General features: G+C 42.7%; 14 protein-coding genes across 14 annotated transcripts; 7 read left to right on the top strand and 7 right to left on the bottom strand.

Annotated features, from left to right (window-relative positions):
- Window positions 1-318: 318 nt before the first annotated feature.
- Ecym_4573 (uncharacterized protein) lies at window positions 319-3,609 on the bottom strand (the record flags this gene model as incomplete). The annotated part of the gene is made up of 1 exon (XM_003646375.1): window positions 319-3,609. One exon carries the CDS (start codon window positions 3,607-3,609, stop codon window positions 319-321), a length of 3,291 nt encoding a protein of 1,096 aa, XP_003646423.1.
- A 647-nt stretch (window positions 3,610-4,256) lies between these two features.
- Window positions 4,257-5,783, top strand: MSS1 (Mss1p; the record flags this gene model as incomplete). Its single annotated transcript, XM_003646376.1, has 1 exon — window positions 4,257-5,783. One exon carries the CDS (start codon window positions 4,257-4,259, stop codon window positions 5,781-5,783), a length of 1,527 nt encoding a protein of 508 aa, XP_003646424.1.
- Window positions 5,784-5,797: 14 nt separating this feature from the next.
- BLI1 (Bli1p) lies at window positions 5,798-6,133 on the bottom strand (the record flags this gene model as incomplete). The annotated part of the gene is made up of 1 exon (XM_003646377.1): window positions 5,798-6,133. The coding sequence occupies one exon, from the start codon at window positions 6,131-6,133 to the stop codon at window positions 5,798-5,800; it is 336 nt and encodes a 111-aa protein (XP_003646425.1).
- A 187-nt stretch (window positions 6,134-6,320) lies between these two features.
- ANR2 (Anr2p) lies at window positions 6,321-7,898 on the top strand (the record flags this gene model as incomplete). Its single annotated transcript, XM_003646378.1, has 1 exon — window positions 6,321-7,898. The coding sequence occupies one exon, from the start codon at window positions 6,321-6,323 to the stop codon at window positions 7,896-7,898; it is 1,578 nt and encodes a 525-aa protein (XP_003646426.1).
- A 351-nt stretch (window positions 7,899-8,249) lies between these two features.
- DCW1 (putative mannan endo-1,6-alpha-mannosidase) lies at window positions 8,250-9,602 on the bottom strand (the record flags this gene model as incomplete). The annotated part of the gene is made up of 1 exon (XM_003646379.1): window positions 8,250-9,602. One exon carries the CDS (start codon window positions 9,600-9,602, stop codon window positions 8,250-8,252), a length of 1,353 nt encoding a protein of 450 aa, XP_003646427.1.
- Window positions 9,603-10,102: 500 nt separating this feature from the next.
- On the bottom strand, window positions 10,103-10,600 carry UBC7 (E2 ubiquitin-conjugating protein UBC7; the record flags this gene model as incomplete). Its single annotated transcript, XM_003646380.1, has 1 exon — window positions 10,103-10,600. The coding sequence occupies one exon, from the start codon at window positions 10,598-10,600 to the stop codon at window positions 10,103-10,105; it is 498 nt and encodes a 165-aa protein (XP_003646428.1).
- A 596-nt stretch (window positions 10,601-11,196) lies between these two features.
- MAC1 (Mac1p) lies at window positions 11,197-12,480 on the top strand (the record flags this gene model as incomplete). Its single annotated transcript, XM_003646381.1, has 1 exon — window positions 11,197-12,480. The coding sequence occupies one exon, from the start codon at window positions 11,197-11,199 to the stop codon at window positions 12,478-12,480; it is 1,284 nt and encodes a 427-aa protein (XP_003646429.1).
- Window positions 12,481-12,744: 264 nt separating this feature from the next.
- FMS1 (polyamine oxidase) lies at window positions 12,745-14,262 on the bottom strand (the record flags this gene model as incomplete). Its single annotated transcript, XM_003646382.1, has 1 exon — window positions 12,745-14,262. One exon carries the CDS (start codon window positions 14,260-14,262, stop codon window positions 12,745-12,747), a length of 1,518 nt encoding a protein of 505 aa, XP_003646430.1.
- Window positions 14,263-15,144: 882 nt separating this feature from the next.
- PRI2 (DNA primase subunit PRI2) lies at window positions 15,145-16,674 on the top strand (the record flags this gene model as incomplete). Its single annotated transcript, XM_003646383.1, has 1 exon — window positions 15,145-16,674. The coding sequence occupies one exon, from the start codon at window positions 15,145-15,147 to the stop codon at window positions 16,672-16,674; it is 1,530 nt and encodes a 509-aa protein (XP_003646431.1).
- An 880-nt stretch (window positions 16,675-17,554) lies between these two features.
- On the top strand, window positions 17,555-18,235 carry Ecym_4582 (uncharacterized protein; the record flags this gene model as incomplete). The annotated part of the gene is made up of 1 exon (XM_003646384.1): window positions 17,555-18,235. The coding sequence occupies one exon, from the start codon at window positions 17,555-17,557 to the stop codon at window positions 18,233-18,235; it is 681 nt and encodes a 226-aa protein (XP_003646432.1).
- Window positions 18,236-18,595: 360 nt separating this feature from the next.
- Ecym_4583 (uncharacterized protein) lies at window positions 18,596-19,018 on the bottom strand (the record flags this gene model as incomplete). The annotated part of the gene is made up of 1 exon (XM_003646385.1): window positions 18,596-19,018. The coding sequence occupies one exon, from the start codon at window positions 19,016-19,018 to the stop codon at window positions 18,596-18,598; it is 423 nt and encodes a 140-aa protein (XP_003646433.1).
- Window positions 19,019-20,251: 1,233 nt separating this feature from the next.
- PHD1 (Phd1p) lies at window positions 20,252-23,215 on the top strand (the record flags this gene model as incomplete). The annotated part of the gene is made up of 1 exon (XM_003646386.1): window positions 20,252-23,215. One exon carries the CDS (start codon window positions 20,252-20,254, stop codon window positions 23,213-23,215), a length of 2,964 nt encoding a protein of 987 aa, XP_003646434.1.
- Window positions 23,216-24,026: 811 nt separating this feature from the next.
- On the top strand, window positions 24,027-25,058 carry SPC42 (Spc42p; the record flags this gene model as incomplete). Its single annotated transcript, XM_003646387.1, has 1 exon — window positions 24,027-25,058. The coding sequence occupies one exon, from the start codon at window positions 24,027-24,029 to the stop codon at window positions 25,056-25,058; it is 1,032 nt and encodes a 343-aa protein (XP_003646435.1).
- An 818-nt stretch (window positions 25,059-25,876) lies between these two features.
- Window positions 25,877-27,412, bottom strand: BUD22 (Bud22p; the record flags this gene model as incomplete). Its single annotated transcript, XM_003646388.1, has 1 exon — window positions 25,877-27,412. The coding sequence occupies one exon, from the start codon at window positions 27,410-27,412 to the stop codon at window positions 25,877-25,879; it is 1,536 nt and encodes a 511-aa protein (XP_003646436.1).
- Between the last annotated feature and the right edge of the window lie 551 nt (window positions 27,413-27,963).

Genomic DNA, 27,963 nt, shown 5'->3' on the forward strand with positions numbered 1-27,963 from the left:
TGACAATAGTTTATAGACTATATACCTCTTTATACTTCGGCAAACCAAGCTAAAAACTGCTAGATGAGCCTTGTCTGTTAACCCCACTGAAAATTTTTCGTGGAAAATTTCAAACTAGATGCTAAACTGGTGACTGGGTGTACTAACCACAACTAAAGAACCATAGGTAGCACTTGTTTAACAGTGGTTGTAATTATAAACACAAAGAGCATTAATCTATTAAGCGGTCTCCCCTAGGAAGGATCTGGTAACACTCTCGACCTTTTTCCGTAAATGACGCAATATTGGTGAGCTGTGGTTGATTTTCAATAGGATGCCTTAAAATAGGAGGACGTTGCTAACCAAAATGATCACTGCGCCAACAATGGAGTATGGATTTAGGGTTGCGGCGACGTTTGACATGCTGGTGTCTACGACGAATGAGCCGTTTGTTCTGTTTCCATAGAGTTTTTCCAATCTTCTGCCAGTTGGGAAGGTACTGTTGAAGGTATGGTAGGCTGATTTCTTTGCTACTGCAGTGCCCGTGACGCCTGTGAAGATACCAGGGGTTGGCAGAAGGGGTTTGACAGGGCCTGTTCTGGTGTACTTAATAATTGAGGTGGAGGTACTGACCGGAAGAGCGCTCTGTTTGACAGGGTCTTCTGTGATTACCTCTGGAGCTGGTGTTTCCGTAAGTATTGGTGGTGATGTTTGTGTTAGATCCAAGGGTTGGGTTGCCGTTGGTTTAGCTTCCTCCTGCGGTGAAGCTGTTGCTATAGGGTCGTCCTCTTTTGTTGTTACCTTAGGAGGTAGCTCTTTCTCAGTTGGTGGTACTGGATCTCTGGGTGTGTTTTCGGGAGGCAATATAGGATCTATCAACGTTACTGACTCTGGAAATGTGATGGGCAGCTTTGGAATTTCTACTGGCATGCTTGTGGGTTCTGCTGGTAGTGGTAAGTCCTCTTGCTTGGTAGTGGGTTCTGCTGGTGGCAGTAAGTCCTCTTGCTTGCTAGTGGTCTCAGTTGGTGTTATGGGCTCTGATGTGCTAAGCTGCCTGGACCTTGTCTCTATCAAAGTTACAAGCCCAGTTGACTTGGTAGGTTTTATCAATGTCACGGGTTTGATTAAAGTTATGATATCAGGTTCCACGGTTTCTGTCGAAGTTGGTTCATCTGTTGAGCTGGGCTCTTCTGTTGAACTGGGTCCTAGTTTTATAGGTTCTGAAGGTTTTACCGTCTTACTGGGTTTAACAGTGATTATAATATCTGTTGATCTAATCGAATCTATTGGTGTTGTAAGGTTAGGCTCTATGTTTTCTGTGGGTGAATTTGTCTTCAGTTGGCTTTCCTTTGGATATTTAAGCCCTACAGAGGTTGGAAACGGTAATTCAATTGACAGGTTCGTTGTTATAGAATCTTCTGCGTCCTTTTTAGGTTTTCCTGTTGGAGATGGCCGTGGGAATGTAATACTACCATGTCTGAGGGATGCTGTCTTTGGCAGCGCCAATGTCTCAACTTGAGTTATTTTCCTACCGAGTGTAGATTCTGTCAGGTCTGGCATTGGGTTAATACTTTGAGTTGCTCGAAGATAGTTTGGGAAAGTAAAATTCTGGATTAAGCTCAACGTTTCAATCGGTACCATTTTTCTTCCTGATTCATCAAAAGTTGCATTTGACGATACCATTGGTTTAGATACATCGGTTTGATTTCCAGGGTTTTTAGGAACAAGTGAAGTAATCAAGGGCATTTTGGTTTGAAATTGAGCTTCTTTTGGCTTTTCAGTTATTATTGGAAACCCTTTTTTCGTGGACAATGTCGAGGTCTCGTTTTCAGATTTCGTAGTCTTTTGAGATTTGTCCGAATCCTTATCCTTTGGCTCACCTTTATCCTTTGGTTCCTCTTTACCCTTTGGCTCATCTTTATCCTTTGGCTCGTCCTTATCCTTTGGCTTGTCCGCATCCTTATCCTTTGGATCTTCTAAGTCCTTGTCCTTTGGCTTTTCCTTGTCCTTTGGCTCGTCCTTATCCTTTGGCTCACCTTTATCCTTTGGTTCCTCTTTACCCTTTGGCTCATCTTTACCCTTTGGCTCTTCCTTATCCTTATCCTTTGGATCTTCTAAGTCCTTACCCTTTGGCTTTTCCTTGTCCTTTGGCTCGTCCTTGTCCTTTGGAGTGTCCGTATCCTTATCCTTTGGATTTTCTAAGTCCTTGTCCTTTGGCTTTTCCTTATCCTTTGGCTCGTCCTTATCCTTTAGCTTTTCCTTATCCTTTGGCTCGTCCTTATCCTTTGGCTTTTCCTTATCCTTTGGCTCGTCCTTATCCTTTGGCTTTTCCTTATCCTTTGGCTCGTCCTTATCCTTTGGCTTTGCCTTATCCTTTGGCTCGTCCTTATCCTTTGGATCTTCTAAGTCCTTGTCCTTTGGCTTTTCCTTATCCTTTGGCTCTTCCTTATCCTTTGGCGTGTCCGTATCCTTATCCTTTGGATCTTCTAAGTCCTTACCCTTTGGCTTTTCCTTGTCCTTTGGCTCGTCCTTGTCCTTTGGAGTGTCCGAATCCTTATCCTTTGGATCTTCTAAGTCCTTGTCCTTTGGCTTTTCCTTATCTTTTGGCTCATCTTTATCCTTTGGCTCGTCTTTATCCTTTGGTTCCTCTTTACCCTTTGGCTCGCCCTTACCCTTTGGCTCATCTTTATCCTTTGGTTCATCTTTACCCTTTGGCTCATCTTTATCCTTTGGCTCGTCCTTATCCTTTGGATCTTCTAAGTCCTTGTCCTTTTTCGGTCTGTCCTTGGGCTTTTTATCCTCAGACTTATCAGTGTCGCTTGGTTTATCACTTTCAGATTCTTCAGGTTCAGTATCCTCAGGTTGCTTGCGACCTTTCTTGTTTTCATCATCAATTGGGGCAGATGGATCAGTCTTTTTTGGGCTGTCTGGAGTTTTATCTGTTGGCGTTTGTCTTGGCGTTTGTTTTGGCGTTTGTTTTGGCATTTCTCCTGGCATATCCCATGGTGAATCTTTTGGTGGTTCATATGGAAACTCAATCGAGTCTTTTGGAGCAGGCCATGGATATTCCTTTGTTGCTTTTGAAGAGCTCGACGTAGGTGCGTCTACTAAGCCTCCTAGAACGTCAACGGTTTGTAGTTGAAGCTGTAAATCCCTATAGATATCAAGCAAATCAGTTAATTCAAGGCCAAAGTTGTCCATCAAGACACCGTCAAACAAGTCGGCGGTACCTAATCTTATTAAGCTCTGCATTAATCCATGCTTCCACCATTGGAACTTTTGAGACTCCTTTGATCTCTCCAAGATATCAGAAACCAAATTTATACCATATTTGAAGAAGTCGGAGCTTCTATATAACTCATGGCCTTGGTTTACGGCTGCCTCTAAAGTGGTGGAATCTACTCTGTGCGCATTGTAATATTCAAAGCATTCAGAGATACTGCTGATATCGTGAGCTTCTAACCAGTCAACAGCTTGCTCAATAGCTATGTGGCTGAAGTATGATATGGAATCTAAATCAAAATCATAATTGGTAACTTCTTGTAACTCCTCTTCTAAACTTAACTCTCCATTAACTGCAACCTCTGTTGCAGCTACTAGACCTAAACTCAATAGGTAGGAAACTTTCATCGGTACTTTTGGTTTAATGTGGTGGCTGTTTGAATGATTTTTTTAGATAATAAAGAGAATATTACACAAGAGAGAACAGGACATAACTAATATTTCGTAATTTAAATACTTTGATATTTGAATTCAACCGTTACATTTTAAATTCCATTTTAAGTTAATTGATAACATTTATTTTTAGTGACGCTGGAGACAAAGTCTCGAGGGTATATTGTACAAACACAATAATGTACCATTCGACACTGCAACGACACGCCTTTAGATTTGTATAAAGATTCCTCGAGAATATTGCTAAAATTCACAAATCAGCCCCGTAAAAATAATAGAGCACGTCAGACCCTCGTTTTTCTCATGAAGTCTTTTTAAATATCCTTTAACAAGTTGCTTGTTCTGTTCAGCACAGAGTTATTTGCATACTGACGCATGACACAATTCTCGAGCATTTTAAATATAAGTGACTTCGAAGATATTTTAAAAATAAATTCGAATTATTAAAGTATTATATATTAAAGGATCTCATATTTTAACCCATGATTCGATATATAGAGATAATTAATCGAATCATCATTTGATATTGGAACAAAAAAAAAACTTCAACTGACTATTTTATGGGTATCTCTTGGCGACAAATATAACATCACAAAGCATAGATGTATAGACGTTTAGGCACCCTGCCTCCAAGTTTTGTAGGTATTTTTAGAACTTCATGGAGGATGGAATATTCAGTACCGGCAACAGTTGATCATCCCACTATATATGCATTATCTACTCCTGCAGGATTGAAGTCAGCCATAGCAGTTATTAGGATCTCAGGAACCAATTCCAAGTACGTTTATAAGAAGCTGACGCGAACTAAGAAGGCTCCTCTATCTCATAAAGCATCTGTAAGAAATCTTTATGATCCTACTGTTCATAATGAAAAGTCTCTGTTGGATAATGCTTTAACACTGTTTTTTGAACAACCAAAAACGTTCACAGGAGAAGATGTGTTAGAGTTGCACGTTCATGGTGGGAAAGCAGTAGTTTCTGGTGTATTAAAAGCTATTGAATCACTTCATGATTTTGAGGAAGGCTATCAGATAAGGTATGCACAACCGGGAGAATTTTCTATGAGGGGGTTTCAAAATGGAAAGTTTGATTTGACTCAAGTCGAGGGTGTGGGCGATTTAATTGATGCAGAAACTGAGATTCAACGTAAAAGTGCCATATGTAGCTTTAGAGGGGATACTAAGGTTCGATTCTCTATATGGAGGGAGAAAATTGTGGCAAACATCGCCCAGCTAGCTGCAGTCATAGATTTTGGTGATGATACTGAGATAGATGATATAGAGATGATCGTTAACGGAGTAAACAAAACCATGTTGGAATTAAAACAAGATATCGAGCAGTTTCTTCATAAAACTCAGAAGAGTAATATACTAAAAAGTGGTATTAAACTAGCTCTGCTGGGACCTCCCAATGCGGGGAAATCTTCGTTGCTCAACAGTATCACAAACGATGAAACTGCTATTGTAAGTAATACTCCAGGGACTACACGAGACACCATCGATGTTCCGCTAGATATTAATGGCTACAAGATAATAATAACTGATACTGCAGGGATTCGATCAAATGCAATTGATGAGATAGAAGTTATTGGTATTAATCGCGCAAAATTAAAATGCGCAAACAGCGACATTGTATTGTTGTTAATAGATCCAACTAATAGGCAGTTGGTTTTGAATGATCTAAAACAGTATATTCGTGAACATATTGATGGAAAGAAGTTTGTCATAGTCATAAATAAAACTGATCTGCTTAATGAACAGCAGTTGAAAGAAATCAAGACTGATCTGTGTCTTCAATTTGGGCCTAGTGTTTCAATAATGGGGGTATCGTGCCTCGAAAAAAAGGGCATTGACAACCTAATACACACACTAACAGATATTTTCAAGGATATAAGCGATTCAACAGACGAAGACCCTATCAGTGTGTCAAAACGTGTTCAGGAAATACTGAAGAATGACGTACTATACGGAATTGACGAATTTGTTCACTTTGCAGAAACGAATGATGTGGTGATGGCATCAGAAAGCTTGGGCTTTGCAGCTGACGGGATTGGTAAAATAACGGGTGAGACTGTCGGCGTTGAAGAAATCCTAGGCGTCGTATTTTCAAACTTCTGTGTAGGTAAATGAGCCGCCTGTCTATGTTAATCATCGTTGTATGTACTCCGCTTTATACGCTGCATTTTAATATTTACTTCATTCTGGAATTCATCAAGCTCTTTTGCCAGGTTTTCAAAATAAGTAATCCGTCCATCAAGATTATCTAGCTTTTTCATATAATCTGTCTTCAATAGTTGATAGGTACGAATCTCCTCTATTTTTCTTGTTGGATAACGACTGTTCAGTTCGTAAAGCCACTCATAATTCGCATTTGTATCAACTCCAAAGCTAGAAATGGCTCTTGCACTTTCCAGGTCCACATGCTCCTGGGTATAATCTACGCACTTGTCTAGATGATGCCTTAAAATCTTCTCTTTCATAGCTCTTGGAATGTTATACGTATTATTCTTTTATAGTCTAAGCAAAGTGACTCTGAGTGAAGGAATCCAAACCTTAAACTAAATCTTTTCCTTCTTGTCTTAAAAGAGCGAATTATGTTGATTCAGTTAAGAATTCACAAACAGAGCATATATAAAAGTTAAAAGGCGTTCGACTTAATCAAAGAGGATGTCGTATTCTCCCGTTTTATATCATTCAGAATATGAGGGTTTTCAGCTACATTATCCCACATATAAAATTCCCCTCATTGCAATGTGTCTAACCAAATTCGATGTGAAAAAAGGGAATACAGTCTTGTGGAAGGCTTCGAATTCGTCAGAGGTGGACTTAAGTAATATCGAGTTCAAGACATTACCATCTGGTATCCATGAGAGGGAGCAGGATTTTATAAACTTTGTTATTCCTAAGAAAAACGGTGATTTGTATTATGGGATTGCCCTATTTTCGCAAAACGGTTTACAAATGGTTAAGCAAGTTGCTACAAGTCACATTGATAGAACTAAGGTGGAAATGTACTCTTTAGCTGTAATCGTTGATCCTCGGTCTATGGAAGAGGATTTTTCAGAGAGCAAGTTTTATCGAGTGAAGCCTAACTTCTATACATGTGTAAATGAATATATGGATGACCTTTCTAACTTATTGAAGAACTGGACAGCGAATTCCAACTTGGAAGGACTAGAACATTATTATGCTGCTAACAAGGGTCCATCAAATTCAAGTCCGCTATATCCTGCTCTTTCGACATCAAAGATGCGACCTTTATCGGTGAATTCTAGTCCAAATTACGTTAGAACTGGGGATCATAAGATGGACGCGGAAACCTATAAACCTCAGAAATCATGGTTGTACTTGTTGCCAGAATTGGTTGAACAAATCGGGCCGCTTATATTTACACTCTGGAAATCATGTCTATTGAGAGAAAGAATATTGATTGTAAACGAACATGGAGAGTCATTCGAGAGATGCAATGCCCTTATTTATTGTTTGTCCGTATTATCGTCGATTCCTGAAAGACTCGAACGTGAAATTCCTCATAATATGCAACAATTACAGACGTTGTACACGATCGGTATAACAGACCTGGATTATTTAAGCGAATTAGTGTCAGCAGCATTAACTCGAGCTACCGATGATAATTATGCTTTGCCGAATTATATTTCTTCTACTGGCGATGAAATATTGGCGCAGAGAGATGACTTGTTTGATTTAGTGTTCATGTTTTCGAATGGCATGGAATGTGTGGCACTTCGGCACGGTGATCCTATTAAAGCAACGCCCCAAGAGTGGGGATTGTTTCAGCACGTCTCTAACCATTACTTAAATCGTGAATATGGCGACTCGAAACTACTCTGTTACTTAAGTAATGTTGAACCGTTATCCTGGTCACAGTACATTATAGATTCGTTATACTGGTGGACAACTGCGGGATATTTACAGCCATCATATCATCAAAGACATCTGACTGAGGACTACGATCCCGTTATTGAAAAGGATGAGTTGGAAGTTATGTTTGGTCTTGTAGAGTATTTTCACAATAGAACTACGTTTTTATACGAAAGGCTTAGTCGTTTAATTGATAGAAGTGATGGCGATGAGGATAAAATAGTGATTTCACCTTTTTCCTTGGTTGAATGTGGTTTAGATTGTTTCAGTTCTCAAGATTATGCATTTATCAAGACACTAGGTGAAAAATGGTTTAAAAAACACATTGATGTGAGATCGGTGGATTTAAGCTTGTGTTGTTAGTTTGGTCCTGCAATTAAATAAGAACGGTGATCCTATCCCATATCAACATCAAGTAATTTCATTCAAACGAATCCAAATTATACTAATATAAATTTATGTATGTGTTTTCTGTGTAAATCTAAATGTTTTACACCATTGAGTAGATATATGGATGATAATTTACCTATTTATCTGTGGTTTATGGCCTGCGTTTCGATGCTTAAGATTTAAGCGACGTTTACTATTAATGTTGAATCTAACATCCAAAATCAAGGCAACATACTATTCTGAAATGGATATCAAATATGTCAACTCAACTTTTGAAATTCTGGAAGTGGATACTGAAAAGCACCAAAAATGCTTTTAAGAGGATCAAGACACCAACCAAACAATACACGAAATAAGAGAAAACCCAACTAAAGCAGTGATGATGCCGGCACCTGCCCGATCAGCATTAGAAATATCTAACGGTGATAGAGTACCTAGATTTCTGTTGCCTCCTGCTCCTGGATTACCTATACTAGTTCCACCTTCACTTGCAGTAAGTGGGGATCCTTTTTCCAGGCATCGTAGGTTTTGAATTGTCTCTAGTGCAGCAAGTTGTTCTCCTAGACCATATGATTCATCATAAGACCCCCTAGAGTAATTCATACCACACGTATGGCCATCCCTACCACCAGAACATGATAATGCTGCACCTTTTGCAGAATCACGGATCCACTTCATAGCTATTTCACGGGATTCAGGAATCAACTGCGCAGTCAACCCTAAGAATCTCATGAAGTATGCCTTAAATGAACGCTGATCAGTATTACATGTCCCTGCCTCCTGGCATGCAACTTCGGTGACAACACCATTGGGGAAAAATATTGAGGCAGACCTTAAAAGCCTCAATGTCCTATTGTGCCACACGTCTGATCCAGTAAAATCGGTCAAATAAGCACAACCGCCTAGGATAAGCCCATGATTATACGACCATTGTAGCACAGATGGCCTACTACAATTATCATGGATAAAAGCACCATCATACACAAAGGTCCAATCGCCAGTTTGATTAATAAGCTGCACTGAAGCCATCCAGTCATAAACTTTCTCAGCCCAGTCAGCGTAGGATTGGTTGCCCGTGTAACGGGCCAATCTAGCAGCCAAATGGAAGAGTGCACCATTCGAGACAGAATTTTTATAGTCATAACCTGTATTCCAGGTGAAAATCTGCCACCTCAATCCGCCATTACACGAACTCGAATCCCACCGATATGCCATCGTATTAAATACAGCTTGAGCTAATGCCAACCACTGCGGTTGATCCGGATCTGGATTCGGAAACCCCTTTTCAGCGGCGGACATAACTGCAATACCCCAAAATGCTTGATCATCATTACCTTCTGTAGTAGATTGGTTGAGCGGAACGTAGTCTTCGTACTTCCCCACCTGATACAAAAGAGCCTGTTTGATAATATCGTTGTAAGTGTCATTCTCCATATAAAACCAGTAATCAATCAAAGCACCCCATGCAGCACCTGCCTCCCACCAATAATATGGAGATGAAAACATCCCAATGGTGTTGCCAGGGTCCAGACCAGTATAGTAATCCAACACCCCCGTTGATATCAATGACGTAGCACTTTGCATAGAGCTAAAATCATCAACATCTAACTCTAGTGCCGAAACATCCGTTCCAAGAAGATTTAAAAACACTCCCAAAATCACCCATACCGATCTCATACCCAAGTATATAGTACCACAAATCCCTAGCTGTTATAAAAAAGAGCACCCTTCAAAAACTCCCGTTTTTGTTCTGACTTGTTATATCACTCTATTTATCTGCTCTTTAGTATACAAATGACACTACACCAAACCAAAGCAAAAAATTCCTGAAATGAACCAAAAACTGCAATAAAAAGAAGATCGGTTTCTGAATAAATATGCTCTCGATTAAAATAACGACTAAACTGCCAAAAATGACGTCCTCTGAAAATGTATATTGCCTTCGAAGTGCTTTATTCCTATATTTAAATCCAACTACTTTGTTTTATTTAAAAACACCACACGCACAATTCCAATAATATTGGCTGTGCGAAAACTTTTGGGAACCTGGGTCACGTGATCCATATCTTCCTGGGCCAAAGCTACTCATTCTATTGGAAATTCTATACATATACATGCTGTAGGCATGTATACCTGGCTCTAAGCCGTGCTGCCGTGGACTGACACCACACTGCATTCTAGAAGCCTAGTGACTTGAGGATGGAGATCTTTACCTGCTTCACAAAATCCGGTCTGTTGTCGCGCCATAGAATGCAAGCGTCAATGTTAGCCCCAGACTCCACATTCGGCTCGCTTAGCATGCTCATCACACTTAGTAGGATCTTCTCCACACTCTGCACGGGAGACCACCGCTCACTAGCCTCTTCGTACATGTTTGGATCCTCCCCTGGCGCATGTAGAATCGATATACAGACCTCTCCGTTCGGATACACATTGGGGTGTAAAATACTAGGTGTGAACGTTAGCTTTGGAGGCGATAACGGATAATCGGTAGGGAACTGTAGCCTTGCATTAAAAATCCCTCCCTCGTATGGGGAGTCTGGAGGTCCCGCAATTAGACAATCCCACAAAAACATATTCTCTTCATTCACAGGTCCTGCAACAATACCCTCCGGACAATCCTTGAGCAACTGCTGCATCTCCTTCATCAATCTTTTTTGAGCCGTCTTGGACATATCTATCTAACTTTTCCAATTTCTACACTACCTGTCTGTCAACCTCTCGTTTCTTTGACCTCGTATTGGAAATACTGGAATCCCAATAGCCTATGTACTTATATATAAAATGTCTTTAAACAAGTCATGATCATATTAAATGTAAAGTCTGGGAAAGAAAAAAAATAAGCATCATCACTGCACACAGCAACGTTAAATCATAACGATTAAAAGGGATCTAACACACCTGAGAAGATCATCAAGCCGTCTGCAGGCAGCTTAATAAATTCCGAGGATCAATATATTGCTTTTGAAACAAAAAAGCCTGTTCTGTTATACACCCATCGATTTATTGCGAGCCAAATATCCAATATTATTTAATCTTCTCGGGACCTGAGCAATTTCATTCGAGTTAAAGCACAGAAACTTGAGATTCGTACATCTAAAGGAAAAACCAACAACCGGACGTTTGGACGATAACGTTTGTATTATTGGTTCTTCGAAGTTTAGCTCTGTGGGGGAGGCAAAATATTTTTGTTGTTTGAAAAACTGCTATTATTGGTAGTTGTGTGTTATACAATATAGTAGGCTCTGTCTAGGGAGAGTGTGGAATAAAAATGATTATATTTGATGGTGATAAATATTCATGTGTAGCTTGCATACGAGGTCATAGGTCGTCTACTTGCAAGCACAGTGAGAGAATGTTGGTGAAGGTGAGAACTCGGGGTCGGCCATCTCCGATGGATATTCGTAAGGTGATTTTGGTCGATGCAAACTCGAAGATAAAAACGCCGGAAGAATCAGGATCCGAGCGAGAGGAACGGATGTCCGAAAGCGGGTCTAAGGGGGGTGAGTGTGGTAGTGGATCATCAGGGAGGGCAACATGCTCCAAGATGGACAAGCAGCCTACGTTGTTTCTCAAGGCACTGAAAAAGCAGAAGGCGCTGCTGATTGATGGGACGTTGAAAATTATGATTGAGGACAAGAGCAATGGTAATCCTAATGATAAGAAGTTTAAGTTTGTTACTGAGAGGGATTTTTTGTTGAAACATAGTAGTAGCAGTGATAATTTATATCACGATGGTAACGTGGGAGACGAGGAGGAGGAAGAGGAGGATTGTTGTGGGTGCGGGCAAAAGGCTGTACGAAAGAAGAGGAAACAAGCTGATGGCGGGTTAATATCGCATGAAAATCAAGGTTCCATGGATGGAAATCCGTCTGCACTCGGTGGTGAAGACTTCCGAAGTATTGTGGAGCCATTCACCTACAAGGGAGTATACCTTAGTACGCAGTGTTCGTGTGATGATGATCAGTGTCCGTGCGACAATTGTTTGATACACAGGAAGGAAGAAGAGTTAAATAGATTCATACAGCAGTCGGGTGTTCCGTTGACTTCTTTAACATCAGATTCTGTTAATACCACTCTTGAATCGAAATTGAGGGTATCTGCGGTATCACATTCCGAGCAGGAGCGCCATAATCAGTTCCTTCAACTCCCATCCGATAAAGGACCAGAACCAGGAGGTGGTATCGTTAGCTGTGGTACAGAAAACGGGAACCATACAGAGAAACCGGATGTATGTGTGCGTATTCCTATGAATTGCGTGTGTCCTGATCACGTGGTACATCCAGAGGAGATGATATCCATGAATAGTCTACTCTTGCATGGTCTATTTAATACTAAACTTAAACGTAAAACGGTAATAAAACATCGTGGGAAGCTGATAAGTTCTAAATATTGGTGGGATTTCTTACACATACAGCTTTCAATGATGTCGGAATCACAACTAGAGTGTTTGGATCTTTTGCAGTGGTTTGACAATATTCTAATAACATATGGCCCCTCACTTCCTGATGCAGGTACTGTATTGCCAGAATTAGACTACATGCTAGTAACATAACCTAGGGATCCAAAAGAAAAAACGGTAAACGGAAAATAGCTTGGGGAGGTTGATAGGATCATCCAGAGACAGAAAAAGTTTTCATGATAAAATTAAATATGGTCGTTATTCCTTGTATATAGAAAAAATAATAGGATCATGGTATGCAGCACGTACAGTCATACATATATATGTATATGCGTAAAACAACTAGTTTCAAACTTTATGTGCACGACTTCGGTTAGTAAAACTAACTTACATGTACAGTATAAATCTGTTGAAATTTTATTGGCGCTGTTGTTTTAATATATACTGAGCTTCACGTATGCCACTTTCCCATGCGCCATAACTACATCCAAGAGACTTAAAAACAGTATGCTCTCCTGCAAATCTGATCCGGCTATCTTGGCCCTTATTTATTGACTCAACAAGACCTTTGGGGTCATCGCCTGCGTGGCAGGCCGAGTACCCGCCCAGTGAATATGGGTCTTTAGCCCACGATGTTGTAATCACATTTTTTAAAATTGGGTTCTTTAAATCAGAGTTGTTGGTAATCTTGCTCTCCAGATCAATTATACAATCAAATGGCGATCCAATGGCTTTTATTACAATATCAATAAGCGGTTTAAAGGTTTTAGCTATTTCAGCTTTGCATGAATTCTCGATGTATTCAGTTGAAGGAGGTTTGGTAAAAATTATCAAACTAGGAATTCCAGCAATTGCCATCATATTAACAATAGCAACCGGATAATCAGAGTAATGCTTAAAATCTTGCGTCATGGAATCAATTTTTTTTGCAAAGCTTTCGAAATCCCTTGCGGCACGAACTTCTTTATCGATATGAACCTTTTGAATACCTGCCTTAAAGATGTTACTACATCGATTTTCCCAAGTACACTTATCGAATTCCAATATCAGTTTACCTAGGAATCCGAAATGCATTTTATTGATTTTCGAACTTATGCTTTCATTGAGTGGAGGAATAAATTCGATTCTTCCCATTCTTTTTTCTTCTTGCAAAGATAGAGCTAACACCGTCCGCGGAATGGTTACCACACAGAATTCTGTCCTGTATACAGCACCATCATTGGTAGTAACATGGACCTCGTCACCAACACGTTTAATCTGCCTCACTTCGGTATTAAGTTTGATCCAATCCTCAGGAAAGCTTCTTTGAATTCTACCTACAATTTTGTCGTAGTTCAACACCATAGCGTCCCGCCTATTTTGATCCATCTCAGACCATCTGCCACTGAGCATCTTCCAATCAACCCCATGCCAAAATTCGAGATTTTGTGCTGCCATTGCAAGAATTTCAATCTGCCTGTCACTCAGCGAAGTATGCTTTTCATATATGTACCTCAAGAAAATCTCAAAAAATGTAACATCTTCAGCCTCTTGCCCAAACAACTCACTCTCAATATATTGCATAAGCTGGTTCAAAAGCGCATCCAAACCTACCTTTTCACAGTTCATCAACGTACCGTCATGTTCCATATATATAACAGACCCAATATCAAAAACAAAATCTGCCCGTTCACTCTTTGGAAGACTTAGTTCCTCAAGGAATAACCCATTTTCCAACGTATGATGATGCCAAGAGCCACCCAAATCATAAGCACGCTCGGGAAATACTTCACTTTTCACAGTAAATAGTCTTCCACCTACTCGAGGTCTAGCCTCCAGCAGCATGCAATTTTTCACACCACTCGCATACAGTTCGGACGCTGTTTTAAGACCAGCAATTCCTGCACCGACGATGACAGCGCACTTCACGGAATCCTTCTCCAAAATCTTTTCCATTAGAAGCGAGTTTTTAGCCTGGAGAAAGCAAGTGATCAGTGTAGCATTTAAAAACACAATCACTATACTGCAATCTCGAAAAGAGCTGGAGGGGCAAAGTTATGTCATGATATAATACAACATATAATATAGTGTAAATCGAGAAAAAAGTCGGCTAATCAAAATTTTAAAAAACCGAGCCGTTCGAAGAAAAAACGAGTTCCTCTCGAGGATAGTTGGAAACGGAATTTGTCAGGCGTCGAAACAACAAATTGGGGGGAGTGGGAGATAGTGTTCATTGAAGCTGATGAATAAAATCGTTAGATTATAGCCTGTATTTGCTCTGTAACACACCTGTTTCGAAGGTACTTGTTGGTTTGCGCAACAGTAACGAAAGATTAGTAAAAGCTACTGTTTATGGCGTAATTATTCATCTTAAAAACATCATTGAAGAATCACTGAAGCGCCATTGACAAACGGGGTAGTAGGAGATCTGATGTGATGAGATGCCACTACTCGTTATATCATTCACAACACTTGGAGGCTGAGAAGGGAAAACCCCTTGCAGCTCCCAGGTAAGGCGTAAATATAGCGCAAACGTTAACTTAGTATATCAGTTTGGAATACCTTAGCATCTCGTCTTGGTTTGGTGATGTGAGGAGGAACAAGCAGAGCACATCGTAGATTCTTGGGTGGTTCTCTATCTTTTTCTGTTGCTAAATGTATGGAGGATTTAGAGATCTGGAAATTTGGGATCTTTGCTTTTTTTGTCCTAATCACAATCACGAAAGAATTATGCAAGATACGCCAAAAAGATAGGACAGGACAGTCAGATAAAATACGAACATCCGGTCAGACAGCTTGTCGTTGTAAGAATTGTGCAGTGTTAAACAGAAATAAATAATGTTTAGGCAGTCTAAGAAACGTGCTGCGCAAAGAAGAAGCGATTTTGCCACAGCTGACCAGTCAACGACGTATATCCAGGCAGGGATTTCCTTTAATGATGAACAGGAAAGATACGAGCTGCTGTATCCTACGAAGTTATCATTTTACCACCTGCCGCCCATTGGAGAGATCACATTGGATCAGTTTGAGACTTGGGCGATTGACCGGTTGAAGGTACTACTTGAACTTGAGTCTTTGGCGCAGAGGAACAAAAATATCAAGGAGATGGAGCAAGTCATCAAGCCGATATTGGCAAGCTGCATTCCGTTATCTGAGTCTTTGGAGTCTCGTAAAAAGGATTACTACAGTCACTTCATTCTGCGGCTGTGCTTCTGTCGTTCTAAAGACTTGCGCGAGAAATTCCTACATGCTGAGACCATACTGTTCAAGTTGCGTTTCCAGATGTTGACACAAGCAGACCAAACCAAGTTTGTGCAGAGCTTGAATCTACCCTTGTTGCAATTCATAAGCGACGAGGAGAAGCAGGAAATTGCGACAGAGCTGTACGAGACCGTGTCCCCACAACTGCAGTTCCAACTAAACCTATCCGAAGAGCAACAACGTCGCCAGTTCTTCAACCACGAACGTTTTATAAAGCTTCCCTTCGAAGCTGTCATTGATCTGCTCGGAACTCGTCAAGTCTTCCTTAAACAAGGCTGGGCGTACCTGCCCCAGTTCCAGCAGCTGAACCATATTGCTAACGAATACGCTTCCCGTCTGTCCGATGACCTTTTAAAGACATACCAGCATATCCCAAAACTCAACGAGGATGATCGTCTGCTTCCAATCCTCACCCACCTGTCCACAGGATACGTCGTGACCGAACACCACTACTCCTTCTCCGACTCCTCCCTGCACCCATCGTCCGAAACCACTGCTGATACAATAACCGCTGCATCACTCCACAACCCTGAAGTCCGCAGCGCCTTCCCTCTGTGTGCCAAAAACCTAATGGACGGCCTCTCCAAAAACAATCACCTCAAATTTAATGGCCGCCAGCAGCTGTCGTTCTTCCTGAAGGGCCTAGGCATGTCCGTCGATGAAGCCCTCAAGTTCTGGACTGATGCATTCACCCGCTCAACCTCCATGTCACTCGAAAAGTTCAACAAGGAATACCGCTACAACTTTAGACACAACTACGGTCTCGAAGGTAATAGAATCAACTACAGGCCCTGGGACTGTCGTACAGTGCTATCTAAACCCCGCCCAGCCCGCGGCGAATACCACGGTTGCCCATACCGTGACTGGAACCCAGAAAAGCTCTCTGCCACCCTAGCTGCAATGAATCTAACTCAATCCCAAGTATCTTCCATTCTCGATAGCGCTAAACGCAATGAGTTCACTTTAGCCTGTACGAAGGCTTACGAATTTTCGGCTCTGTCCGAAGCTCCTGGCACCGCCAATCCTTCAGAACCGCTCATCACCGACCAAACCCATATAACCCATCCGAATCTGTACTTCGACAGAGCCCGCCGCAGGCGTACGTAATCAAACCTAATTTCCCAATCGGGCTCCTGTGTTTTCCCCTTCTTCCTAAAATCCGCCCGTGTGCTTTTTGTGCCCGCCCTGCTACCTGCGGGCACTTCCCCTCTCAGAAACAGCAAAAATAAAGTCCCCGAAATCTCACATTTCAAAGTCATATGTAACGTAACCTAATTTAATCGGAGGAAGGACCGTAAGGTACCGTTCAGCAGTAGTCCAGAAACTCGCGCACGAATCAACTGTCAATTTGTGCCGAGAACCTTTTTCCTAAGGACACGTCTTTTTCCACGCACCACACTGTGCGCGCGCCAGTTTCTTCGCAGTTTATCTTTTTGCCACTTTATTCGTCATGCGTATTTGCCTGCAGCTGCCGCCATAGTGATCTTCGTGTTCTGCGTGTTCCTCAAACACGGAGAAACAGCTGTAGCTGCAACGCAGGGCCCCCCCCACCCATTCCCGCCAAAGCTCCTCTCGGCACTACGGCAGATCTGCCGTAGTGCCGAGAGGAGCTTTGGCGGGAATGGGTGGGGGGGGGAAGGGGTACGAGGGCAAAAAGCCTACGGGATTAAGTGCGGGTTTTTTCACAAGAAAGCGTTCCCCAGAAATACCCCTACGATCTACGCATCTGGCGAGAACTTGCATATACAGGAACCAGATCTGTACCCTTCCATGCTCCAAGGAGATAGAGACGCTGTTTTAACGCCTGCACAGCCAGAAACTGCGGGTAACGCTCCTCCGATGCCACACCCTGGACAGGCGGGGACAGACACCTCACCCATTCCACACGTCCAATTTCCTCTCGAAGATCGAACCACCGCCAAGCGGTCAGGGTCCAGCGCCCTGCAGCCCGCCCTCCCCCCCCCCCCCGCCGCAACCGGCCCAGGCAATGGCCTGGGCCTGGGCCTGGCGCTGCCGCCCATGCATCAACCAATTGTCCTCTACTGCGTGTGCTCCCCACCATCTTTCTTTTTCTGTTGCCACAGCTTCCTCTCCAAAAGCCGCCTCTCATGCGTCACTGGATACCATGCACGAACGCTATTGTTCAAACCTAACCACACTGCCGTCGCAAATTGAGACCTTTAAAAGAAGAATGGTCGATCCGACGATGTTACAAGCTCCTGGCGTCTCCGCACTGATCTGCGCCCGCTGGCCAGCGGCCAGCGGCAGAGAGCAGCACTGCAAAAACCCGCCCACACCCGACAAAGCGAAACTCAGACCGCATGCGGGCGCACCCACACCTCCAAGCAACCCTACTGCAGATGTGCGTCAGCTTCTACCCCCCGCTGCCTACGCTGTGCGCGGAACAACGTATAGAATGCACATGAATCTCATTGGGGGTTTTTCTGCCCATATTCCTTTCTTCCCTGCATATAGAGCGTTATCTCGGCAACCAAAAGGTCCCCGTACCCCCTCCCCACCACCCATCTCCTCTCCCCAGCCCAAAAGAAAGACACTCCCAGCGAAAATAGACAAGAATGAACCCACAAAATGCCCTTCACATCATTGTGTGTATACATACCCTCGGCGTGAGCAGTATATACCACTACGTAATAACTACCAGTACTGAGTGGCCTTTTTACCCTTTTGAAGTAAAACAAAAAATACAAAATACAAAAAAGTCTCACTGCAGATACGTGCGTGCGGACTGCGGCATATGCACAAGTCTCTGCTATTATCGCTAATACAATTGCCATCCGTGCCATAATTTTCCTCGTACGTATACAGTAAAAGGGACACATACATACAATTACTAAATGCATATTCATCCACGATCTCATGCATAGCGCTGCACATTACCCTCCAAAATAAGAAGCAAAAATTAATATCGCTTATTGGCTGATCGATCCGTCGATCAAAATCCAAGCACAGCCCAATCAATCAGTCAATCATACGAAACCACCAGCTCCCGCCCGCCGCCCGGTCTGTTTCACCCTCTGCAAATCGCTTTTCTCGTCGTCTGCGGGTGAAACACACGCAGCCAGCTGCATCTGCATAACACGTTTCTTCTCCTTGAACCACCGCCGCCACCGCCACCACCACGACGGTGTGCAGTGCACGCAGTGCACTGCACAGTAAAGAAGGAAAAAACGCACGGGTTCATTTCCGGTGCAAGGTTAGGAAGCAAATTAAGCGCACAGATTAAAACCTTCACCACGCACATAACAACGCTCGCGCATAATACACGCATTAAGAGGAAAGGGGGAAAAACCATAATAATAAGCGTAGTACTAATAATACATAATACATAATACATAACACTTGATACTAATGGTAATGGTAAAAAAGGAAAAGAAACCAAGACACCGACACCGAGAGAGACACATATAAGCTCTCCATGTTGGTACCGCATAGCCCTTTTCTCTCTTCCCACACCTTTTCCTCCTTTGTGTTCTTTTTTCTATTGGGTTTCCTAATTATTCTCTTGGTTCTCCCGTGTATGTGTGTGTGTGTGGTCTCTTCTTTTCTCTCCTCTCTCTCTCTGAATATAACTATAAACACCACTATCACCTTTTTTATTTTTCTATTTTATTATTAGTATTTGTTGTTGTTGTTTCTACTACTTACTGCCCGCCTGCCTGCCCTATATTTACCGAATACTCCCGCAGCACAACGCAGAAAGTAGGTATACAAACAAAACACTTATAAACCAAGCCACTCAGCACACACAAGGACAGTGCAGTGCAGTGCAGTACAGGTTAACAACTGCATATCAAGAAAGGAAAAACAGAAAGAAACAGAAACGAAAAAAACGGGCGTTTTTCCAGTACACAAGACGGAGACCGCCATTTGCAGAGACTGAACAAGACCGGCAAGAACCCAGCGGATCCATTGGCTCGCCCCCCTTCTCCTGTTCTTGGTTTTTAGTTTGTTCGTTTTTGTTGTTTTAGACATCTGGTGATTTTGAACGATTCGTGCGTTTTTTTACGTTGTCACTGCCGCACATAGATCGGCCCTAAAACCAGCGGGATTTGAGAATCGCGGCTACTGGAATTGATACATCTACGTACGGTCGTGCACGCAGGTTTACGCAGGTGTACGCATCGTGTGGTTGGCTGGGCATTCACGAACAGAGAGCGGCGGCCACGAAGGCAGGACGGATTCGAGGTTTGGTGTGGGAAAAAGGAACTCGATCGAGGGCTTCTTTTTTTTCATTCTTTTATACTGTGGGTCGCACCGACAGACAGAGGGTCAGACAGCCAGACAGCCAGACAGAGGTGGTTTAGTCGGAGTGAGTTAGCCCGTCGACAGAGAGCATATACACTAGTTAGAGAAGGGGAATTTGTTTCTTTTTTTGGATTTTGGTTTTTTCGTTTGGTGTTTGGTTCTTTCCTCTCTCCGTTCGTCAGCTTTTCTATCTCGTGGAGTTACTTACTGGTGGTTTGACGAGTAGTACAGGTGTTTTATACAGGCTACAGCCAACGGCTACAGGTACAGGTACAGGTACAGGTACAGGTACAGGTTACAGTTCTCTGTATTTTTTTATTTTTACTCCCTCTCCAAATTTTTTTTTTTATATTATTAATTTTTCGTTCCTCATTTTTGTCTTTTCTCTATTTCTGGGGATAGAGAAGGCCCCAATATCATGAGTTATTATGGTGATTGGTATTACTATTACCCACAAAATCAACAACAGCAAGGTCAGGAACACCAACAACAACAACAACAACAACAACAACAACAACAACAACAACAACAGCAACAACAGCAACAACAACAGCAGCAGCAGCAAGAACATCAAGAAAACCAAGCTCTTCCAGGACTTTCATTGCCGGTACAACAAGCAGGGATGGTGTCAGGTCATCAGCAGGGCCAGCATCCTCAGCAGCAGCAGCTCTCGCAGCAGCAGCTCTCGCAGAAGCCACAGGCGGTTAATCAGCAATCGGGTCTAGTTCCTGGCCAGCGTCACAACCAGCAGGAGCAGCAGCAGGAGCAGCAGATGTACTGTTACTACTATCCGCAGCAGTATTCTAACTACCCTTATTATTACACAACCGGTGGGGCCGCCTCGGGCCACTTGGCTAATAATGCTGCTACTCAGAATTCGCCGACCTTACCTTCGGTTGCCCCTGTGTCGTCGACAGCACTCAAGACGTGTTCTTCGGTTGGGGGTGCAGGTTCATCGTCCATTGGCGGTGCGTTACGTGCAGAAGATCATCACCAGCACCACGGTGCTGGCGCTGGTGCTGGTGCCGCCGCTGCTGCCGCAAGATATCGGCTAGGGACGTGTCCTCAACCAACTGCATATCAGTATCCAGGGTTTCAGACGTCGCCCTCGTCGTCGTCGTCGGTCTTTGCGCATGTTGCTAGCCCTGCTGCTGCTGCTGCTGCTTCCACCACTGCTGCCGCCGCCACCACTGCTACTACTACTGCTAATCAACGGTATTCTGCGTATAACCAGGTGACAGATCCACAGCAAGATCGGCAGTATGCGCAGCAGCAGAAGCACCACCAGCATACAACTTACCAGCGGCAGCAGCGACAGCAACAGCGACAGCAGCAATCGCCGCCGCAGCAGCAGCAACCGCAGCAACCCCTGCATCATCAGCAGCAACCGGCGCATGCTTATCCACACGGCCATTCGCATGCTGCCCAGTATTATAGGTCCACTGCGGGATTAAATACATATGAGGACGTTCCTCCTACTGCTGCAACATTAACTGCAACCACAACACCCACCCCTGTTCCTACAACAAATACATCCCTACAGAGCAACTCTCCTGGACTAGTGAAGCAGCAGACCTACATAGAACCGATACCTTCTGCAATTCCTCATAACAGCGTGGCAGCAATGGGAGGTGGTGGAGGGTCAGGGGCAGTCTCTGCATCGTACCGTTCTAGTGTCATGCCCACGCCTACGGCAGGTGTAGGCGAAATGTCGGTTTCAGGGGCAACTGTGAAAAAGGGCAAAGTTTCCAATGGAATTCTCAACACCCCAGCTGCCTCGCTCTCTCTCGATTCGGCGCCGCAAATGCAGACGGCGGCAACGGCGGCTACGGCTACGGCTACGGCTGCGGCTGCAGCATCTTCTGCAACACCAGGCCATAGCAGTAATAGCAGTGGCTTCGAAATACAGGGTCCAAGAGTTACGACCACAATGTGGGAAGATGAACATACTCTGTGTTACCAGGTTGAGGCCAACAGTGTCAGTGTGGTCCGCAGAGCAGACAACGATATGATAAATGGCACAAAATTGTTGAATGTTGCAAAGATGACCCGCGGTAGAAGAGACGGCATTTTAAAAGCAGAGAAAGTTAGGCATGTTGTCAAGATTGGATCAATGCATTTGAAGGGCGTTTGGATCCCATTTGAACGCGCATTGGCTTTGGCCCAGCGTGAAAAGATTGTCGACATATTATTCCCTTTGTTTGTCCGTGACATACAGAGCTTCATACAGCAAACCTGTACCACTAACGGGCTTGCACACGTAGGAGTAGGTCCCAAGTTGGGCAAGATTGTTCAATCATCGGTTGCTGCGGCTGGAACAACAGCACCTTTGATCATGGCATCACAATTTTCGTCACAGGACCAGCAGCAACAAGCGCGCCAAACCCAGAAGGCAGAACAGAAAGCGCAGCAGCAAGCGCAGCAGCAAGCGCATCAAGCTCATCAAGCTCATCAAGCTCATCAAGCTCATCAAGCTCATCAAGCTCATCAAGCTCATCAAGCTCATCAAGCTCATCAAGCTCATCAAGCTCATCAAGCTAATCAAGCTCAACAGCATGCGCTGCAAGCTCAACAGCACGCACAAGAACAACAGCAAGCACAAGAACAACAGCAAGCACAACAGCAACAGGTACAAAATCGTCGGTCATCTACAACAGCTGCTAATCCACAAAAGCAGTCTCCGTACTTATTGAATACGTACCCTACACAATCTTACTGCACAAGGGAAAGTTACTTACCCCAACCGTTTGCATATTCGTACGAAAACAATGGTGGCGCCCAATCTAACTATGGTTATTCTTCTGCGGGACCAACTTCCGCAGCATCCATTGGCAACGTCACAAGTGTTTCCCGCCAACCACCGCGCGGTCAATCGCCTTTTCAAGCATTAACCCAAGTTGGTGCGTTGGCGCAGAAACAGTTGAACTCCAAAGAACAACTACCATTACCAATAGCTCCTATCGGTGCCTGTGGTGGTGGGGGAGGGAACTCCAGTTATTCCTCTGCTGCTGCCGCGGCCGCGGCCGCGGCAGCGGCAGCTGCTGCTACAACCGCTCCCTTCCTGCAACATGCACAACAAGGCTTCCCTCCAAGAAGAGAGGATCTCCAAAGCCACCACCATGTTGGAAGTCTTAAACATGATGACACCTCTGCTACTGTACTTCCGCCTCCGCAATCTCTCATATCCCAACGTGATCCAACTTCCTTGACTACAACACGTACAGGAACGACGGCTACAAACTCCATCACTTCCGCAGCCTCTATGCGTGTGGGCCATCACCACCACCACCATCTAGGCACCAATACAAACTCCATTGCTACTCTTGCCTCCACTGTCACTTCGGATCATCCTGGACATGTTGTGTATCCTGCTAAAGAATAATCAACTAAAATATCAAGAAAAAAGAAGAAGAAATATAAGTATATATATGTAACTGCCTTTTCCCCAGGCAATCCTCCTAAGCCTTTTAGTTTAAACCCTCTTTGTTTGATTTTGTTTTTTTAATGCCCTCCACTTTCCCCATACACATAAAAAGCAAAAGCTCGTCATTAAAGAATGAAAGAAAGAAAAAGAAGAAAATTAATTACAACCATTCATATTCCTACCCCCTCCCTACTCCTACTATTTGACCCCATAAAGCAGCTACGAGTGCTCGATTAATTTACAATGCTTCAACAACACATCTAGGAAATCCCCTCCCGCTCAATGCCGTCTGCAAATCGGTTTTTGTCGGTTATATATACCCGCAGTATATATACATGTATATTGTGTTTCACTATTTTTTTAGCTACTTACATCTATTCTCTTTAGTGTCATGATTTAGTACTGTCCAGTACTGTTGCCCCTACTTGTATATTTGCTAGTGTAGTAATGATAATGTCGGAACTGTGTACTACATATAGTCAAAAAAACTTAGTATCGTCATTTCGTATGATGTGGGTATTAAATACATATATATCTGGTATCTACATCTATATGATTCCACTTTGGTTTCATTATAACAGTGCCCTATCGCCAAAGTCACGTGCACTATATCGTCGGCTGACTTGTACGTTGTTTAAGGGCTCCGCCAGCGCTCTCGGAATTCTGAAACACGAAAATTTTGAACACAAAATGCAACTTCAAATATAGTCTGAACTGAGATCTTCACCTTCACCCAGTTAAAGTTGACCATAGGATCTCTCTTCAAAGTATGAATATCTCACCTACACCTAAGAGATACCAGAACCCGAATCACATGCCACGTGCAGTCAACTTTAATTACCAGAATCCTGCCCCAGCATACCATGACCCTATTAATGGTCATGGCGGGGAGCGAATTGTGCCTGAAGAGTACAAAATCAATTCCAACATGATTTCTTCCCTAATTAAACAAAACAAGGATCTACTATCTAAGTTGGAAGATAAGGAACGTGAGTTAGAGAAATTGAATGTTCTTGTGGGTTCTTTACGTGGGAAGTTGATAAAATACACAGAACTGAACAAAAAACTCCAGGCCCAAGCTGCACAAGCTGCGCGAGCACCACCGCCTCTTGCCGCACCAGAACCACAGCAGCAGCAGCAGCAGCAGCAGCAGCAGCAATCGCAGCCAGAACTCGCACAAGACTACATACAGCTGCCCAAACGGCTGCAAGGAAATTCAGAAAATGATAAAAAAATCAATGAAATCTACGACAAATTAGAATACTTGACAAATGTCGTAGCCCAGCAGCAGCAGCAACCACAACAGCAGCAGCAATCATCACAGAAACATAGCCAGCTTCAAACTCCTGCTCATAGGACAGGTCCCTCATACAACACTGTGAGCGATGACGACATCATGATTAGCGAATCTTCAGAGTTGCGAAAATTGGAAGAACAAGTTGACCAACTTAAACGTAAAGTTCTTATTAAGAGTGAAAACGAACTGCGCAAACTTTCATTAAATCAGCAATTGGTGGATTTGATGGGGAAACTAGGAGTTTCTTCCGCCCAGAACTCCGCTTCTGCAAACTCTCTGCTCTACGACAGAATCCCTACCCCCAGTTCGGCCCCTTCAATCCCTTCTGCAGGCCACGTCCACACTACTACGCACTGCGAGCAATGCCATCACCATTCGGAGGAATCCCTCAAACGCCCTGCAATGGATATCAAAAACGCATTAGAGACACCTACTCCATCGAGGACAAAACGTGACAATCACAACTATAACAGTAACATTAACAGCAACAACCCAATCTGGTAACCATCCGTTTCCTGCATTACTCCGTTCTCATATATAACTTCTCTGCTCAACCCTTCAGGAGGGTTGCTAAAGTGCCGTGTCTGATTACGTAAAGCAGTTGCATATGCTAATTTGGCTTATCCTTTTTTGACTCGAACACCTTGTGCATAATTGAATCATCTCGATTACCCTTAACAGATCACCACTGCCGTTGTCCCTACCTTTGGATTACGAGATAAGCGCACTGCCGATACTTCTGTGACTATGCAGGAATTTGGAAACTTGGAAATAATCGTGGATTTAATTAGGTAGGTCACCCAATGGCCGATATAAGCGGGTGTAATAATGTTCATAACAACGGGGAATGTTCTAAAAGGACGGGATGGGAGCGAACGGTTAGTTAATTATAATCTTATTAGTTTTTTTCAGGTTTCAAGTCAGTCAGAATATATGTAATTTGATGTCATCTTTCACAAGTAATAAAGACGGAGTGTTCTTACTGCCTTGCTGGGGAAATTTTATGTATAAAAGGGTTATTCTCAATATGGCGTTACACTATCTTTTCTACAAGATGATTTTTTGAATAGGTTGTAATAATAATGCATATCTGCTTCCACCGGTGATTTTAATGTTGAATTTCTCAATGTTAATATTTAAAAACAAAAACCAAAAATAATTAGCCTTAATTTAGAGGTGCGTCCAAAAGTAATCAACTTGCCTAGGGATATAAATCAGCTATTTTAAAATGATGTGGGCCTAATTATATACATGCATACATACATATGGTCATAAACCATTACTAAGGTGCTAAAATAGTCTAATATTTTTTTCCAATTTGGCTAATCGAACGTAATCTTCTTTCCTTGAAACTTGGCATTCTTCCGTTTTTCTTCAGCCAACTTCTTGGCCTCCCAAGATGGATGCAAAGGCTGATTTTCCGTAGAATTCCTTACTGAATTTTTGCCCATCTCTCTCATTTTGGATCTCTCGGCTAAAGAGAATACCCTTTGTTGTCCAGCTTCCCTAGCAGCACGTTTAGCAACTCTCTCCTCGTATTCGCGTCTTTTTGTCTCTCTCTCTTCATGTTCCTTTTTAAACTGCTTTTGAATATGGTTAGCACTTCTCCCATACTTCATCTCCCAAATCTTTTGTCTTGCCCTTTGACCTCTACGGTTCTTCCGTTGTGGTTTGTTGGAGAGCTGTGCTTTAGCGACATCATCGTCCGTGGATCCACCTTCCTCATCACCGCTGTAGTAACCAGCCATCAAAGCTGGTAATTTCCCTGTTGGGTTTATCTCGTTCCGCTGCTTCTTTTTAGCAGGTCCATCGCGTGGTTCTTCTTCTTCGTTGTCAGACAATTCAATGTTATCATCTGAGGCCTCACTAGGCTCCTCATCTGTCACTTCATTATAGTTGATTTTGGTGTCCAGCTGGTATTCAACTTCTTCTGTGTCTTCGTCATCTGATGCGACAACCATGCCTTTGTATTGTGCTAAAATTTGCTCTTCATCTATCTCCTCACAATTTTCAAGATCTTCTTCAAAAGTACTTGAATCGTCCTCGCTACCGCTTTTTTCACTGTCATATTCCTCGTTCGATTTACTACTGAGGGCTTCGTCATCAGAAGATGCAGCAGTAGCCTTGCTAACAACTTTTGAATTACTATCGCCGGGTATCGTCGATTCTTCAGCAAGTGCATTCTTCCGAGCACCTAAAACAATTTCAATACCAGCTTCTAATCCAGAAATTAATTCTTTAACACTTCGGACGTTCATTAATTGTGATACTAGTTGTTCCAATCCTGCAGTTCCTTTAATGACTTTATTCCAAACCCTACTGGGATTGCAATCTGCGTCCTTGTCATTAAATTCTTTGAGTATGTCATGGCCTTCAAACCATTCGGGAGGACCATTCTTCAATCCACGTGTTGAACACACCTTTGATATAACCACCTTAATAACCTTTGATCGCGCCAGTAAGCGGGAAAAGGTAAGAAAATCTATACTTGTTTTCAATTCTTCCAAACATTGTAACTTCTTAGACGCCGTGTCCTCTTTATCCTTTTTGTTATGAAGCATACTATACTGGTTTTCTAATTGTTTGAAGAAATAATGAGTTAACTTAGTTTCAGCATAGTGAACTTTATTATTCAACAGTTCTAATTTCAATGCATTCACATCCCTAGATAACTGTTCACTATTTGACACTTGTAATAGCTTTTCCATCTTTTTAGATGATTTCTTTCCCTTAGAATTATAATATTTAGGAGTAGTCTTCAGACGGGGATGAAACTCAGAAAGCGTTTGATTAATTAAATGATATTGATATTCGGCATGATCAAGTCTATAGAGGGTATTAGACTTCTTAGAAACCATTTCGACGATCAATTAATTGAGCCTTTCAGGTTTTTACTATTATGTGAAAAATGGCGATGAGATGAACTCTTGTAAAACTCAAATACAGATGAAAATTTCTTTGAAGGCTACCTTTGTAATATATATGTCTGGGTGTTTAATGCAGCAAGAAACGGCCAGGAACACATCAATATGGTCCTTGTGACCAAGCATAAAGAGCATATATAGCAAGATATAGCAAGAGAAATAAGGCTTAAACGACTATTGATTTACCAAGCTATCAGACTGACATGCAAATCGTAAAATAGGTTTCGAATCATAGATAAAGAAACTCATAAATTTGGGTATAATTTTAAGTCATCACATGAATGTAATAAGACGAGTTATTTTTTAAACGTCAATGCTTGTCCTCAAGCATCTCTTCATATACTAGGATTACCAATCTAGTCTACTCACTGTTTGAAGTATCAGTATTATGCCTGTAAAGGCGAGTCTCATCAACATCCCGGGATTAAACAGTCCTGGGAGAACACAGTTGACCGTCGTGAAACGAAGTATTCATCATTTAACAG

This window comes from Eremothecium cymbalariae, chromosome 4 (genome assembly GCF_000235365.1).
Source record: "Eremothecium cymbalariae DBVPG#7215 chromosome 4, complete sequence".
Classification (NCBI taxonomy): Eukaryota; Fungi; Ascomycota; class Saccharomycetes; order Saccharomycetales; family Saccharomycetaceae; genus Eremothecium; species Eremothecium cymbalariae.